The sequence below is a fragment of the Apteryx mantelli genome, chromosome 3 (genome assembly GCF_036417845.1).
Source record: "Apteryx mantelli isolate bAptMan1 chromosome 3, bAptMan1.hap1, whole genome shotgun sequence".
Taxonomy (NCBI): Eukaryota; Metazoa; Chordata; class Aves; order Apterygiformes; family Apterygidae; genus Apteryx; species Apteryx mantelli.
This window is the reverse complement of record NC_089980.1, coordinates 31,876,846-31,894,230: the sequence shown is the minus strand read 5'-3', so window position 1 is coordinate 31,894,230 and position 17,385 is coordinate 31,876,846. Positions and strand designations below refer to the sequence as shown.

Here is a 17,385-nt window from a genome sequence, read left to right as displayed (position 1 = left end):
TAACAACATTCTGCTGTACATTGAAAGTTCTGCGTAGATGTTAAAGGTATAGATGTTAAAGAAAGTCTAAGGCTAAATTCTTTCCTGGACATAAACATTGGAGTATAGAATTTGGTTTGGAAATTTTCCAGTTGAAAAATGAAGTAAACTTTTGCTTATGAGCTACCATAGAATATGTTAGCACAAGTTGTTGCATTTATATATATAGACATGTCTTCATATCAAAACCAAGACAGCATGATTTTAGTTCAAGTGTGCTCAGCAATTCATTGATAATATTTGTGCTAATACATGTAATCCATTTCATTTTTCTGAACACTATTGAATCTGAAATAATGTTTGTCTATAAATATCAAACGTTCCTTTCCCTAAAATTTCTTAATTAGGTGCAATTTGATAGAACCAGCTTCATGTCAATGCCAAAACAAATCTGTGGCAAATGAGTGAATATTCTGTGATGCTGATGCTATTTCTGTGCTGTACCAAAGAACTGGTGGTTTTAAACAGGAGAATAAATAAGTTAAATACCATTGATAAATGAAGAAAAACAGGATACGCAGAGAAGATGTGTTATTATATAAATATTTATAAAATAAAGATATGCTGTATATAAATGAAAGACACGAATAGTAGCAATAAGTATTAACCTAAAAGCTATTGTTGCAGTTTTATTGATTAGTGAGAGCATTTGTGGTCACTTGGTAGGAGATGAATAGTTTTTCTGCTGTTAGCTGATCTGCAGAGTAGTTGCCTGCAAAACAGCAAAGGCCTTCTGTTCTATAACTTCAGTCCTTTCTGAAGGTAGCTTATATTTACAAAATAGGAAGACTATCCCACTCTTTAGGTGTGCCACAAGGAAGTATTTTGTTGGGAGAATAAGGAATGTTTATTCTTCTCTAAGTTATTCTGACTAATCTTATCCTTCACTTTTGGAATGAGAGTACAAGAAAGGGGAGCAGGAACCCTTCCTCGCTGTGATTATCCCTCTATGACACTTTTACTCTTCTTTCTGACATGCCTGATATTCCCTTCAAGTCAAGATCCTTAAAATATCTTCCCCAGAGGTCCCCCCAACATGGAACTTGAACTTCACTGAGGCCCCACCAGGCATGAAGACATCACCAGCTCTTAAGCATTTCTGGCAAAGGATTCTGGCAACAAGGAACCTGTGCAATGAAACCTACTCAGAATTAGACCCATAAAGCCTATACTCTACACTGTACTTCTCTCTCTGTGGTACTGCTACGTACTACACTACACTACATCTTCATTATACCATAACATAAACAATAATAACATTGATTTTTCCAGTAGCTTTCAGAGAAAAAAAAATCTGCAAAAAATAATGCATTAGTATTATCTTTTTGCAGATGGAAAGGAAGCTTTTGATCAGGTTAAATGAAGCTTTGTGAAAAGAGCCATATGAGAAAGTAAGCTGGGAAGACAGAGGTTTATCATAGGGTGAATTTAGCTTTTATAGAAATCTTTTTGACGGAGCCAAAATAAGAATCAGTACAACTTATTCTCTCCACTTTTTGGTAGAGATGGTAGGCAAGAACATCTTCAGTTATTTCTTCTGTTTGAACTAAAAGTGTTTTCATAAACAATTACATAAAAATGCTATAAGAAGGCATACTGATATATAAAATTGCACTTTTATTCACATAGTAGATGGCTATGGAGCCCACCAGTCATTCTTCCAAGTTGTGCAGAGGGTCTGAAATGTAACTTTATTTTACAGTATTAGTTATATTTATAAAATCCATTTTTACCTGTTAACTGCACAGCTGGATGAGATCAGTGTTAAGCTGTTTTCCCTAATGGAAAAACAAAGACTAATTTAAGAGGACTAATCAGCAAAAAAAAAAAAAAAAAAAAAGTAATGCTGGGAAACATGATTTTAGTAAAATAGGCACAGTTTTCCAAAATGCTCTTCATGTTTCTAACTTACCATCCGGTGGGGTGCTTTTCACAGCTACTGTTAAGCCTGTAAGCACTACTCTTATCAGCTGAGGACAAAGGCCACTTTTTCTGAGACTACAGCAGACCCTCAAAAGATGCTGGTCTAAACTCTGGTTACTAACATGTGTTGTGGTGCAATTGTCATATGCACAGATATAGTAATAAAAATTGCAATAAAACTTTCCTTATTTCAATAACAGCATTATTTTTAGTGAAACTCTAAAATCAAATGTATTGGGTTTTGAACCAGTCTTTTCCTTCTTCTATAAAGCAACTGTTTGGGCTTTCTATACCCCTTCAAGAGATTTTGGATCCTTTCCCTCTGCCTAAAAGTACTAGGATTTGCTATTTTGAGATGGGACAAAATGCACATAGGAATAGTGTGAAAAACGTTTGCTTTGCTCTATCATTACTTACTTTATTCAGCTTTTACCTATACTTACATAATTTGTCCTAAATTCCTAACAACTGGAAGTTTTCCAAAGATCCCTCTCAGAAATTGAAGTCATAATTATACGTTTCTTTGAGCTAAGTGGATAGCATCCCTTTGATGTATTTAGAGAAATCAGAAAATGAGAAATTGAAGATAAATCTAAACAAAAGAGGAGACAGTCTCAGGAAAAATGTCATTTGAGTAGCAGCTTCTGATCTAGTGACAGTCTGTCTCTTCTCTCTGTGTTGCTATAGAGGAATGTCATTTTAAACTGTTTTTTTTTAATAGTGTATGGTATCCTCTCAATTTATAAAGGTTTTCAGACACATCAAATGTTTTGGAGAGGGAGGTGTAAGGAAAAGTGCTGCATACATAGCTGGACTATTCTTACATACAAGAACACTGATCCTGGACTTCATATAACAAAAAGTCAAACTATATTATTGTTCACTTGGTAGTTATAATAATCCTTAGCAAGGGGGGCAACTCATTTCTTTCCAAAATGTGCATCAAGATGTGCATTTGATGAGTGTGGAAAAAATTAAAAAAAAAAAAAAGGCATCTGGTAATATAGATGTGGCTCTAAGGCATGTTTATATTGGAAAAACTCACAATCTATATCTACTAAAATGATGAAAGGTATTCTAAGACACAAACCTAAAATCTAAGGAAAATCTTAAGTTTCTCTTTATTGCAAGTTGATTGTGAATTTATAAAAAAATTTGGTGGTTTTTCTCACAGCTAGAAAAAAATCTGTTTTCTTTTTAAGCCTTAGTCTCCCTTTGAGTTAATTTTTAGTACTTTCACTGTTATAGTGTATGTTTCTGTGTTTACTGGCTCATGTGTACTTATGTACAAAACCTGCCACCTACAATGGCCTTATTGTGTGACAGATTGAGGAATATTTAAGCTTTTATCTTTAACTTTTATTCTTTTTCATTAGTTTTGAATGCTAATTAAACACCATAAAATTATAAAACTCATCAAATTAAATTGATATTATCTTAAAATACAGTGGTGGCCCTGTTCTGGACTTGCTTGAGCTTATCAACACCTTTCTTGTACTAAGAGGCCAAAAAGTGGATATTCTATTCCAGATGTTGTCCAGTAAGCACCAGCTAGAGTAGATTATTACTTTTCAATCTCCTGGTTATGCTCCTGTTCATACAGTATATTTTTAGCTTTCCTTTCCATCAGTATCACCAGGTCCTTCTCTGCAGAGCTGCTACCCGGCCTGTCAGTCTCCAGCCTGTATTGTTGCAGGAGTTAGTCTGTGCCAGGTGCGTTTGTCCTAACTGAATTTTGTGAGGTGTCTGTCAGGCCATTCTTCTAGCCTGTCTAGGTCACTCTGAATGATAGATAGCCTAGCCCTCGCATGCACCGATTGCACCCCTTAGTTTGGTGTTGTCCATAAACTTGATGATGGTGCCTTCCATCTCCAACTCCAGGTCATTGATGAAGATATTAAACAGGATAGGTCCCAAGATAACTGCTGAGGAAATCCACTTGTAACCAGGTTCCAGTTAGAGTACAAACTGTTAATCACTGCCCCTTGTGCCTGACATTCCAGTCAGTTTTTCGCTCATCTAGTAGTGTGCCTATCTAGACTATAAAGCATTAACTTGGATACAAGGATTCTGTGGGAGATGATAGTGTCAATTGCTAAAGCTGAGGTAGACAACATTCACTGCTCTCCTTTCATGCACAGATCTAGCCATTTCATCACAGAAAGCAATGAGTTTTGGCAAGCATGATTCAGAACAATGTCAAACCAGATGAAATCTAACCAGAGTACTATTTTAGCTGCATATGCCAATTACAGTGCAATCAACATACAATTTTTATTGGTGCGAAAAGGTTTCAACTTGTTCAAAAAGGTACAGCTTAGACTGATAAGGTAAAAAAAATATTTTCGGCTGAGGATTTCAATTCAGAATTTTTTCTCCTTAACTCATAATGGCACTGTCTTGGCAAGTTAGAGATAGCTGCAACTTGATCTTGGCAAGTTAAACATTTTCTGGCTATAGTCCAGCAGGTTAAAAGTGGTTCTAAGTTTATTTTGGCAGTCAACACTTGGCTCTGGCTTATTTTCTGCTGCAAAGAGAATGTTATGGTTGAACAGATTAGACAATGAAAGGGGCAGCTTATAAATGGCATAAGTCAAGATACTTATCCCTAAGAGCATTATTTTCTAGTACATGTCCTGTTGCTAGCAGAGTGTGTGTGATGGACAGGACAAAGGAGTTGGTTTAAATATACAAGCACTATGATAAAAATGTGTCCTTTACTTTTCATCAGAAGCTTTAAGACACCTTATATATTTCTGTACACAATAATGTAATCTTAGGCATAGTTCCACCTCAGATTTAATACCTTCATGAAAGGTTTATGTATTACTCATCAATATGTTTTCATATTTGACAAAATGGCATTTATACATCTTAGGTAAATGAAGATGAACATCTACTTCCATTTTCAGAAATATTTTTTAAAAATACCCTGCAAGAAGTTTTGAGTGGCAATGACAATAAACACCTCTTGGAATTCTGAATAGCGATTGAACTATTTCAACTGCACATTTGTTTTTTAGCCCAGATTTAGTAAAGTTCAAGGGTATCCAAGTATGAAATAGCTTGTGAGAAAATTCACATTGCTTTCTTAATTTAATTTACTTGTAAAAAAGGCTGCATTAGTTCAAAAAATAGAATATTATCTTTGGCAATTTTGGTTCAAATACAGAGATTAGGCATAACAGAATTTGGGTGATGTTGCTTTCCCATAATAATAGCATTGAATAAAGTATGGTATAGCATGTACTGTAGCTTTCCATGTGGTAAACTATACTTTTAATATTGATACTGGCTCTGAATATGTCTCAAAGTACCTGAAAAGTGACTACATAAAGGTGATTTCTTCTCCTCCAGTAGACTGACTTTATAGATAAAGAAATTCATTGTCTGAATAGCTATTTATAAAGAAGGATATCACAGAATCACAGAATCACGGAATCGCTGAGGTTGGAAGGGACCTCTGGAGATCATCTAGTCCAACCCCCCTGCTCAAGTAGGATCACCTAGAGCACATTGCACAGGATTGCATCCAGGCGGGTTTTGAATATCTCCAGAGAAGGAGACTCCGCAACCTCTCTGGGCAACCTGTGCCAGTGCTCTGTCACCCTCACGGTGAAAAAGTTTTTCCTCATGTTCAGATGGAAGCGTCTGTGTTTCAGTTTGTGCCCATTGCCTCTCATGCTATTGCTGGGCACCACTGAAAAGAGTCTGGTCCCATCCTCTCGACACCCTCCCTTCAGATACTTGTACACGTTGATAAGATCTCCTCTCAGCCTTCTCTTCTCCAGGCTAAACAGGCCCAGCTCTCTCAGCCTTTCCTCATAAGAGAGATGCTCCAGTCCCCTAATCATCTTTGTAGCCCTTCACTGGACTTGCTCCAGTAGTGCCACATCCCTCTTGTACTGGGGAGCCCAGAACTGGACGCAGTACTCTAGATGTGGCCTCCCCAGGGCTGAGTAGAGGGGGAGAATCACCTCCCTCGACCTGCTGGCAACACTCTTCCTGATGCACCCCAGGATACCATTGGCCTTCTTGGCCCCAAGGGCACATTGCTGCCTCATGGTTAACTTGGTGTCCACCAGCACTCCCAGGTCCTTCTCAGCAGAGCTGCTTTCCAGCAGGTCAACCCCCAACCTGTACTGGTGCATGGGGTTATTCCTCCCTAGGTGCAGGACCCTGCACTTGCCTTTGTTGAACTTCAGGAGGTTCCTCTCCGCCCACCTCTCCAGCCTGTCCGGGTCTCTCTGAATGGCAGCACAGCCCTCTGGCGTATCAGCCACTCCTCCCAGTTTTGTATCGTCGGCAAACTTGCTGAGGGTGCGCTCTGTCCCTTCATCCAGGTCATTGATGAAGAAGTTGAACAAGACTGGACCCAGTACTGACCCCTGGGGGACACCGCTAGCTACAGGCCTCCAACTAGACTCTGCGCCGCTGATCACAACTCTCTGAGCTCTGCCATTCAGCCAGTTCTCAATCCACCTCACTGTCCACTCATCTAACCCACACTTCCTGAGCTTCCCTATGAGGATGTTATGGGAGACAGTGTCAAAAGCCTTGCTGAAGTCAAGGTAGACAACATCCACTGCTCTCCCCTCATCTACCCAGCTAGTCATTCCATCACAGAAGGCTATCAGATTGGTTAGGCATGATTTCCCCTTGGTGAAGCCATGCTGACTACTCCTGATCACCTTCTTTTCCTCCACATGCTTGGAGATGGCCTCCAGGATGAGCTGCTCCATCACCTTTCCAGGGATATATTTCTTTTTAGAGCGCTGCAAAACCAGTACATGTTTAGGAGAAAGAACTGGACAATGTCTGGATTGCAGATCATCAATAAATGGACTAAATGAACTTAGAGGGTATAGCTGTGGATTCTACCCTTCCTTCCCCTTCGACAACCACAGTAACCATAGGGATACTATGCAAATGTAACAAATGCAAGTTTGGACCACATATCTTCATTGCTGGTTATATTACTCATGACAAAAAGGACAGGCTAATTCCAGATCCCAGGTTAATTTTAGAGAGGCAACACTTAAAAAACAATCACTGGACCAAATCCTTCCTCGTTTTTCCTTTGTCCATCCTTGCACAAAACTTCCATCACGACCAAGAGATGATTTGCCTTTGCTTGTGAGAAAGCACTGCCAGAGTTGACACATTTGTAACCCTTAATGAACACAGCTATTGAAAAACATCATATTCTTTTGGAAATATTTTTGTGTTTCTGTACAGTGGCTCAAAAACATCATTATATCCTATCATGTCACAGCTTAGTTTGCACAGCTATGGAAGGATATAGTGTTCTGTTATTGAAACCACTTCTAACCATGTAAGAGCAGATATAGGCTCCTTTCAAAACATCCTCTCCTACCTTGTACAGATGAGAAGGACAAGATGGGTTGGAGCTTGCATTTTAGCCAGTTTTCTCCAGTAATCTCCAAAACACCAATTAGCATGGCTCAGCTGCTGAGCTAAGAAAGCAAACTTCAGTGAGCATAGTTTAGTAGCAGAACAGTGGAGAAAATGAGGAATAGAGTTATAATTTCCATGTTAGCTTTTTACAGAGGAACACAAACTGTTTTTCTCTTCACACTGGACACATCATACAGTAAGTATCAAGACGTATGTGATTATCAGATTACTGGTTTTTCAAATTCATGAGCTGTAATTAGAAATCTTTCATAATTTCTAGCAAGCACTGTTTGAGTTGGGTTTCCTTATTTATGATTTCAAAAGATGAAATATGCAAGAATCAGTGATAGTTGTAAAGCACCATGAAAATTTAAGTATAATAATAATGAAATGCTTGTTGCATAAATTAAACAGCAATTAATGTTTTCTGCTTCTCTTTGAAAGATAATATACTAAAATAGTGTTGTTAGACTTCCTACTGCGAACATAATTTCTTGAGTTTTTTTACAGTGATTTATCATATACTTTCTGTCAACAAAAGAGTAAAACTAACAAGCAGAAAAAAGTTGCCTGATGTAAGAGTAACACAGAATGTTATAAAGTTGCCTTTTATGATGGATATACAATATCATTTTACTTTAAGATCTAATGACAAGTTGATTCAAAGGGTAAGATTTGCACTTACAAAGTCATTAAAGTAAGTAGAAAATTGCCCTCTACCATCGTCAGCCAGTCTTTTTAAATCAAAGAGTTTTATTGTTGTTGAAGTTGTTTGAATTGGCAGGAGGTAATTAGGAAATGAGTTAGACATCACACTCAGAGCCCTCAAGCTTGTCAAAAAGAACCATAAACTTCACTTGCAAAAAAAGGCAGCCAGTTAAGGAGGGAAATTACAGAGAACAGAGGGAACAGGATCATAATATTTTAGGTCAGTTTGATCAGTACTGCGTTGATCCAAAATATGGAGAAGCTCATAAAGTCTTCATAGAAGCACCAGTTCATTCCTTGCATTTACCCAAATGAATAAAATGTAGTGGGTTTAGAACTGGTAATAGTCCAAAGAGGAAATGATGGCTCCTTGTTTTTCTCCTCTGCACTGTGTTGGCAAGCTGAATAGGCAAAGACATAATTCTGCCCCCTTCATCACAGCAGTAGTCACTTGTCCACTGTAGTGCAGGGAACACCGATTAGGCACACATCTCCCTGAAACTCAATATGTCTGCGTTGACACAATGAGAGCCAGTCCCTAAGGCATGATCTAGGCTTTTGTTATTATCTCTTATTTGAAGGGGCTAGTTGACCCAACTGGTTACAACATTAGCTTTTCACTTCTATAGCCTTAAGTCACAGAAGACCTATTCCTGATTTTTGGACATTAGTCCACGTCGGAAAGTAGAATTGGCAGTCTGTGCCCACCAGCCACAAAAACAGAGTTACGCCGAACAACTGTGCCCTGAACTTTCCAGCTAATTAGCTGTTGAAGCTATACCCAAGAAATAGGTTCTGTTGCCCATGGGAAGAAGTGTGTAGCCATTATTAATGTCCCAGCTTATATCTCTCAATAGGTCTTATGAGCAATGCTGCTTAAGGAGGCTAAATGTACAACTGGGAATTAAAAATCATAGTACCCCTTTCACTGACTGAAATATTGTAAACTTGTTTCACTGGGGCCAGGATTGGTGTCAATGTACTTTGTGTGAAAAGTGCAATAGAAGCATTAGTATTTGACAGCCCTGGTTGAAATAAGTGAAATTAATGGAGCTCTTTTCATATACGACAAGGCCATGGCACCCCTTTCATGCTGCTTACAGACAGAGAAAAGTCAATACTTTTTTATTACTTGATGCTGACCTACATTCTGCACTACAAGTGCCAAGCCCACTAATTGGTTTCAGTTGTGAGAAAAGTTTGCCCCAAAGAAACACTGGAGCAGATAAATCAATCTTTTTTAGGGTAGCTTAGTGGGTTTTGAGCACTTGAAATGACATTTGTGTTGTATTGACAGAATGGGTTGTTACACTCGTTTTATCATGTCAGAAGGCCCTCTACTAGTTGGAAGTATTGTTAACCAGTATTGATAAATTTGCTAAGAATAAAAGTTAGCTGGATCAACATTTTACTTGTATAACAACTTGCCATTTCTGGGTTGCTTCCTTGTTAGAGACCTCTGTGGCTATTAATAGGTCAGGAGGCTTATGATGACATCTCAATTTAAAACTCTAATTTTACTATTACAAGCATTAGGATCATAGGGAATACTTTAACATGAACACTTACTATTAAACAGAAGGGGTTGTGGACTATGGCTATGCAGTGGTGCTTGGGAGTGCTGCCTGATTGTCAGATGAGGTATGCACGTGAGTTGTGTCACAGCTTAAAAAAGGATAAGGAAGCAAGACTGCACAGTGCATTCGTCATACAATAAGGACATAACCAGACCACCTCATGGATTTTTATGCAGAATTTTATATCAAATCATGTAAAATCTTGATATGTATTTGTGGATATTAGTTTCAAACTAAGGAAAAGTGTGTTTTATTCTCTATTTTCACTATGCAGTAGCATGAAGATAGAGTGAGGGTTTCAATAGCTGTGGCCACTTTCAGTTATTCCTTCTGCTGTTGATTTTAACAGAAGTTACCTACAACTGTAGTTCTCTATTGGAGCAACATCCCATCGCTTTTCTGCAAAAAGTTTTTCTGAGATCCAAGCCTTGAACAGAATGGTTTACCATTTGCATAGCGCATGGTGTCACAGTTGAAATCATGCAATTATACAGTGTCTCCTGTATTGTTTGGGTTGGCTCAGAAGAGGACTTGGTGCTCTGAATCACTGGTACAGGAAGAATATTATTCATTAAAGAGGTTATACACTGCTCTGTGAAACCACTTCATATGCTACTTCTAACCTATCAGGGAAATCTGTATTCATACAACCTTATGCAACTTTAATTTCTATTTATGCTACCAAATCTATATTTATACAATAAAATGAAATTGTGCAAAATTGTATACCAGAAATCATAAGTTTATCATATGCTTATCAGCCTTATAATTATGAGATTGATAGATTTGCTGTAGGAAATTACCTGAAGTGTGTATTCAGAAGGTCAGAAAAGATGGTCTTAATGGTACTTTCTGGCCTTTAAATCTGTGACTGGATATGCTGCTGCTGTTTGCCTATTCTTGCTTTGGGTTGAGGTAGTTGACTTTCCACCTCATTAAATTTCCAAGATGATACTTGACTGTAATTCCTATCTCAATCCAAAGTGCATTTTTATGTTATAGGAAATTGTACAGTACCCTCAAGATTGTTTGGAAAGAAACACTGTTAGTGCAAATTTATCACTAGAAATATGAAGGAACACATTTTCAAAGGCCTTCAAGCTGATATTCATACATGCACATGTAGCTTTGCAAGCTATTACGGGTTTGCCACTGTTATTCATACATTGTCGATGTATTTATATATGTCCCTGTACTCAGATACAAAATCTCTTCAGAATTTCTTTTAACAATAACATTCCAAATATAAACCATGTGAGCATTTATTGAGGAATTTTTGACAAGTCTAATCTATAATATCGTAGTGTGCTGATCAAGACAAATCTGTGTTTGGTAGCTTCATGTTACCTTTTTTTTGACTCCATTGTCCAGGACTGATGAGCACACATGACAGTCAAGTAGTCAAATACATTGAAGGGGTCCCTAGGTCTTGTTAAACTCTGTCAGTTGGACTACAGTCACTTACAATTTACTAGAGTGAAAGGAGTCAAAGCTTGACAAGTTTAAAAAGGAAGTGATATATTAACTTGGTCTGGGATTTAAAAATAGGTCTCAGGTGCTGAGAATTACAGGTCTTCTGATACTGAGAATTACATGGCACAATTTAAGAATGTATGGCAGAAAATTCCATAAAGCTCACCTTATGCTCCTATGATCTTGAGATTGCTAAAGTATAGAGTCAATCTCACCAGTATGTGAGAATTCGTATTTGTAAGCTAATTCATTTCAGCTGCAAACAACAAGGAATTGGCAGGATGAAAGTAATGCTGATCAAGCCTGTTTTCCTCTGCTGACATCTTTTGTTCTTGCAGGTTCAAAAGGGTTATATACATAACTTCTATGCTATGTAGCAATCATATTGAACTCAGATGATCCTGGCAGGGCTAGGTATATCAGTGTACCAGAATCAACCAACAGTTGATTGCAGTCTTTGCAGTCTTTGCTGTGAGAGCTGAAACTGTATTTCACCATCAGTTTAGAGAAACATAAGATCTTGGCTTCCAATTCTTTTCCCTTTATGCTGCTACAATGATATAGTGGAATGGACTCCTTCAGCACCGTGAGGTAGATCTTGAAAAGCTAAATGGCATTTTAAGCCTTAGTTTCTAACACCACTGAAACCTGATTAGAATCTATATCTTGAAATAAATAAATAACTAGGGTTCTTTTTTTCCCCATAAAATATATATTTATATTTTGTGTGCATATCGTGCAACATTTATCCAGTATTCATTGTAAACTTATTTAATTGGCCTAACTGTACAGCCAGCAACAATTTATTTACTCATCAGTCTGTGTGGTTTCCTAAATGTAGTCAAACATAACTGCTGTCGTCATAATCGAAGCCAGTTGTTTAAATGCTCAATTGTGAGTATCTTCTGAAATAGCTTTAAATAACAAGATAAACAGTACAGCTGCCAACCCAAAGTAATCTTACACTGAGGGGGCGTGTTGCACAGAAATTTCCTCTTTGTCATTTTGATTTGAGTTTGAAGCTGGACCTGGGCTTAGTTCCAGCTCAAAAAACTGTTTACTTCAAAGGCTCCTAAATCGTCCCAAGGAGCTAATTTTGGCAGCCAATTGTTTTTGTTTGGCCAGGCATCCTAATAGCAAAAGCCGTCTGCTCTAGCAAATGAAGACTTCTTCAATGCTCAGACTTGCCATTCCTGATTTTATCCTGATGTTGGGGGTGTACACCTTTTACTGGTTTCCCCATCTCCCCTCAAGTTCTCTGCTTCTTTTTACTGAACTATTAAACTGTACCTAATTGTCCTGTGTGAATATTAAAAATATATTTCCTATTTGCAAAATAAAGAATAGTGAAATCTGCCCTGAATTACTGATTAATCCTAAATTATAACTGTAATATCTGTTTGCCTCCTCTGCAACTAGAGCTTTCTTTTAATGTGTTTTTTTCCATTCCCATGAACAATATTAGTCCAGTGAATTTACTGAATGAAATATAACTTTTATCTTTAGAAGGAAACTACAGTTATGCAGAAGATATAATAATACTTATTATAATAATTATATGGACTACTTTTCCTGCATCAAGAAGGTGCTTGTGATGACAAAAACACAATGAAAATTAGAATATTGTGCATTCTTAAGGTACAATATTAAAACATGCAAATGAGCTATTTCAGTTTGGTAGGAAATTGGGAGGCTCAAGGTGTAGGGTAACATTAAAAATTAAATCTTGTGAAGAGTTAAGGATGGGGTAGTACTCACTTTCATAACATACAGAGACTAGTTAATTTTGAATGTATATCTCTACCTTGCTATTTTAAGATTTCTGCACCTGAGTGTTTGAGGAATCATATCAAACAACTTTTAAGTATGAGATGTAAGAAATGATATGGTCAAAAGTCTGGCAATTTGCAGTGCAGATAAAACTCAGATGGGCCATGTCTGTATTTGTATGGAGCTTGCCAGAAGTCATTGTTCCTCTACGTGTTTATAGCATTCAGCTGAACTATGGTCAGTGAAGTAGTTAAGTCTAAAATATCCAGAGAATGATCATTCTGCTTCATGTCACCTTTCAGAAAAAAGAAATCATTCTGTTTTTGAGAGAAAACCAAGCTTTTCAAATTATTTGTGAATGAGTTGAAAAGGTCAAAGAGCATTTCCTGGATAAAAAGTGCTCAGGAATCATCCTGCCTGTGTGCTTTCTACCATAAATCAGTATGATGTCACCAATATTTATTTAATATATATTCATCTTTTACTCTTTCTCATTGAGCTGGTTTAGTATCTATGGTTTAATTTTCACCTTGGTAGAAAAATTGAAATATTGCAAGGATATCTTGCTGTCTTTAATTTAACTGGTTCCCAAGGCACAGTGATGTAATTTTGTATACCATGATTCAGCAAAGTCTGTAAAATTTAGCTTGTAGGGCAGGAAATCTTTGCATTGCTTATAGTTATACAGAGCTTGAAATACATATTTGCTTGCAATTCAATCAATCAATTCCTGATTTCTTCTCCAAAATAATGTACATATCATATAAAATGTATATTTCATATATACATACTTTTTCATAATTTATATTCTAATTTGTACAGTGAAATTTGACTAGAAGGCAATATTCATAGCTCTAAAATATTTTTAAAAAGCAACAACTAAAGCCATGAAAGCTAAACTTAACATTTTTTTTTTGTTTCTCATTTCTCTAGGACTTTCAAACAGTGTTACCATCGATTGTTCTCTTTGAAAGGTTTGGAAAAACTTATTCCAGAACTGGGCAAATAGTTTAATCATTCTGTAAACCACACAACAGAAGACTCCTAAGTAAGCAATAAATATATTTCAGCAAATGCAAAGCAGTTTGTTGACTGAATGTTCCATAAATAACTGTTTTTGTAAAGTGATGTATACTGTATCTAAAGTACTGCTACTTGATTTTGCTTGATCTTTAAGCAATACAACTTTCAACATTAATCAAAGACTTTTTTGCAGCTTTGGCATATGTAATATCTTAGGAAAACTGGATGACTCTTCAAAATGCTTTCTGAAGATGGTATCTTTTATTTGAATATAAACCCTTTATGATACAAAACCCAGTGTAATGAAGTAAAAGACTTGGGATCACATTCTGTGTATTGCAGGTTTATAAGTGAGGTTAATCTAAGTTTAAAAGTTACATTTGTTCTTTTTTTCTGACATCTATAAATGGATCTGGTTCATCATTAGTGTCAGTATACATCCAAAACATCCATCTGTTTTGGATGTATACTGATCCATCTCTTCATTCAGTGGAATTCGATAGGCTATTTACATGGAAGATTGTATTTTAAATCCTTTGAGCTCCTCTGTGGGAGGATCTTATGAATGGATAACTTCATCGCTGAAAATTTACAATTCTAACTACTTCATGTACACATTATAATTAAATAAGTTTTTCTATATCTACTTTATTTTTCTTCATCTATAACTATGTGTTTAGCCCTCGCCTGTGTTAAGCAGATGATATGTGGGAATATAGTCATGTAAGGCCTGGGAAAGATGAACGTATGTTTGATCACACAAATCTGACACCTGACTGCTGTGTTCACTAGCAGGCAATCCTGCAAAATGTTGAGTACCTTCAGGTACCATTAACTTAAAAGGACTCAAAGAACTCAGCATTTTGGGAAGACTTCAGCATTTTCCGGACCAGATCATAAGGTATTTCTTCAAATGATGTGAGTGGATGGTACAAGACTTTTCTGCTGAATTCTCTGGGATACCATGAGACTCTTGTCATATAATTTGAATATTTTTGAATCAAATATATTATATTTGAATACAATATTTGAATTAGTTACTCAATGGTTGTTTTTTTATTACTAAATCTTTATAATGTGAATCTTGTGGTCTCCAAATGAACAGGAAAACTCAATGTAATTTCTGTTTGTATAAATACCTGCTAATGCTTTCTGCACTAGGAATCAAAAATTTTGCTTTCCCAGGTTTTCAGCTGTCAGCCTATGTGAAACAGTACTGAAAAAAGTTTTAGTGTTATCATTCACAAGAGTAAGAAAACCTTCAGTTCCATTACAGTAGGTTGTAACTGCAGGGACTAGGTGGAGGATACTACAAACAAAACACATGGTAGAAGACCAAATGCCACATCATTTGAAAACACCTGAACCTGGGAAAGTAGTGTTGAGCATTATCATCTTTCTATAATTTTTGATTTTCCCATTTTAAAGCTTTGAAAGGTTTATTCTTCTGCACTGCAACAAGAAATTAATTCTGGAAAGTGAGAAGCAGCCACATCAATGGCTGAACCTTCCCATTAAGGTTTAATCTGACCAAATGTATCAGAGTGCTTTAGTTGTTCGTGGAAGGGACTGAGCATGAGACTTGTGCAAAACTGTTGATGAATAAGCATGCTACAGTAATTTTTATATGTGAGAGCTATCTATTTGATTGCTTCAGCTTTAAGGTAGTTCATCACTTCACAGTAACTCACTCTGTGTTGCCTCTTTAACTCTGTATCACAGTTTCCCATCAGTCCGATTAGAAATGGCAATGCCTTTATCAGATTAATCTTTCTTTCTCTTTCTTCCTTTCAATATCTCTGACCCCAGGACAAAACAAAACCTACAGTGCAAACTAGCATTGCACTAGCTGTGGTGTTCACAGCTAAGAGTCCGCAGAAGAGACGAAAGTTTAAACCAACACTTGCAATTTATTTTCACTGTCTGACACATACTCACTTTTTCCTCCTCTTTCGAAAAAATATTACTTATTTTTAGTTTATAAGCAGCTACGTGCTTCCCAGAAACCTTCTTACATACAAACAGATCTATTAATTCTATTAGATAAATAAACATTCACAAAATTAATCAAGTAGCAATGATATTACCTGCTTTTTTTTTTTTGCCAAATATATTTCATAGGGAAGACAATACTTTTCTTTAATGGGAGCTCATATAGAATTTATTAATTTGTGGGTATATAACATCCAAAATATTTTGTGTGGCCATTCTATAACCCATGAATCCTCTTGTTTCTCATAAAGTATATTTAGCTCATGAGAGAGGAAGTGACCACTTCCATTCAGTCACTGCTTTATTGGGCAGATGATCAGATGACTTTGGTGGTTAATCTTAGTCTTGTGCAGAAAGTTCATAGCTTACTTAGGAAATGGAGTTCAGTGTGAAAAAAACCCTAAGGAAATCATTGTAGAATCTCTGTCAGAATCCAGAATTGCCTATACATTTATATAAACCATTTGATATTTATTCTAGTGGGACCTCTACTAATTCTGACATCCTGTAGAGATTTTTTTTATTATTATTATTACTGTCTTGCACTGCAGATAAACACATTCACCGAGGTAAGAGAGAATTAGCTTGAAGATATTTTTAAATATAAAAGCATATCAGTTGATGAAGCTTTAGGTGGATCTTGACTATTTTTAGTTCAAACTTCCAAACAGATGCTACACATTCCAGGAACACTTGCCAGCATGGAAAGGGTGGAAAGGAAATAAAAGATAAATTTCAGCCCTGGGATGTACCTCACTTCTGACACTCTGGGATATACTACCACTTACATCTGGTAATCCTCTGTCGCAAGGCAGTGAATGTGTCAGGTTGCCTAAGAAAATTTTGTTATGCTCTCTTGTTTCAATAAAAATATTTGCATGTTGCAAACTGATCTAAAGCCTTTTAAAGCTAAAATTTTGATATTTTATGAAATATTCACTGCAATATATTGTTGAATAATACAGTAAGGATTTTGATGATGTCATTATGTAACCAGTTTGTCTATCAATATAAGCACTAAGTGATTGTGTAAGTGATTTTACTTTATTTGCGGTTATCTTTCTTACTGATGTAATTTACTATATCACTTTTAATTATCAAATTATTTTTGCAATATGTGTAAATAATGTATTTTAAATTATTTACTTAACATAGGTTTTCCTTATTAATAAAATTATTGTTCCATAGCATACTAACACTGAATGGTACATGTTTTGGAGAAGTTTTTTTCTGTTTTGCAAGGAATGTTACAATCTGTTCTCACAATTCAAAGTCTTAAAAACACAGGATGGTGTAGATAAAGGCACTGGGAAAAGAACACTGAAAATTTGAAAAGACCCTGTGGATCTTGATGAGTCTGGAAGATATGTAGCCTCTTAGAAATGTAGTTGGCTATGACACTTAGCAAATTACTTACAGCAGTATCTGAAATATCAAAAAGAATCACAGTCATGCCAGAGAA

General features: G+C 36.4%; 1 protein-coding gene across 2 annotated transcripts in view; it reads left to right on the top strand.

Moving 5' to 3' along the window:
- The window catches only part of SPATA17 (spermatogenesis associated 17), a 101,176-nt gene extending 87,219 nt beyond the window's left edge, over window positions 1-13,957 (top strand). For both annotated transcript variants that reach the window (XM_067294695.1, XM_067294694.1), the window contains one exon: window positions 13,842-13,957. In XM_067294695.1, coding sequence (XP_067150796.1) covers window positions 13,842-13,917 — 76 coding nt within the window. In that variant the 3' untranslated portion in view covers window positions 13,918-13,957. The remainder of the gene's footprint in view (window positions 1-13,841) is intronic.
- The last annotated feature ends 3,428 nt before the right edge of the window (window positions 13,958-17,385 follow it).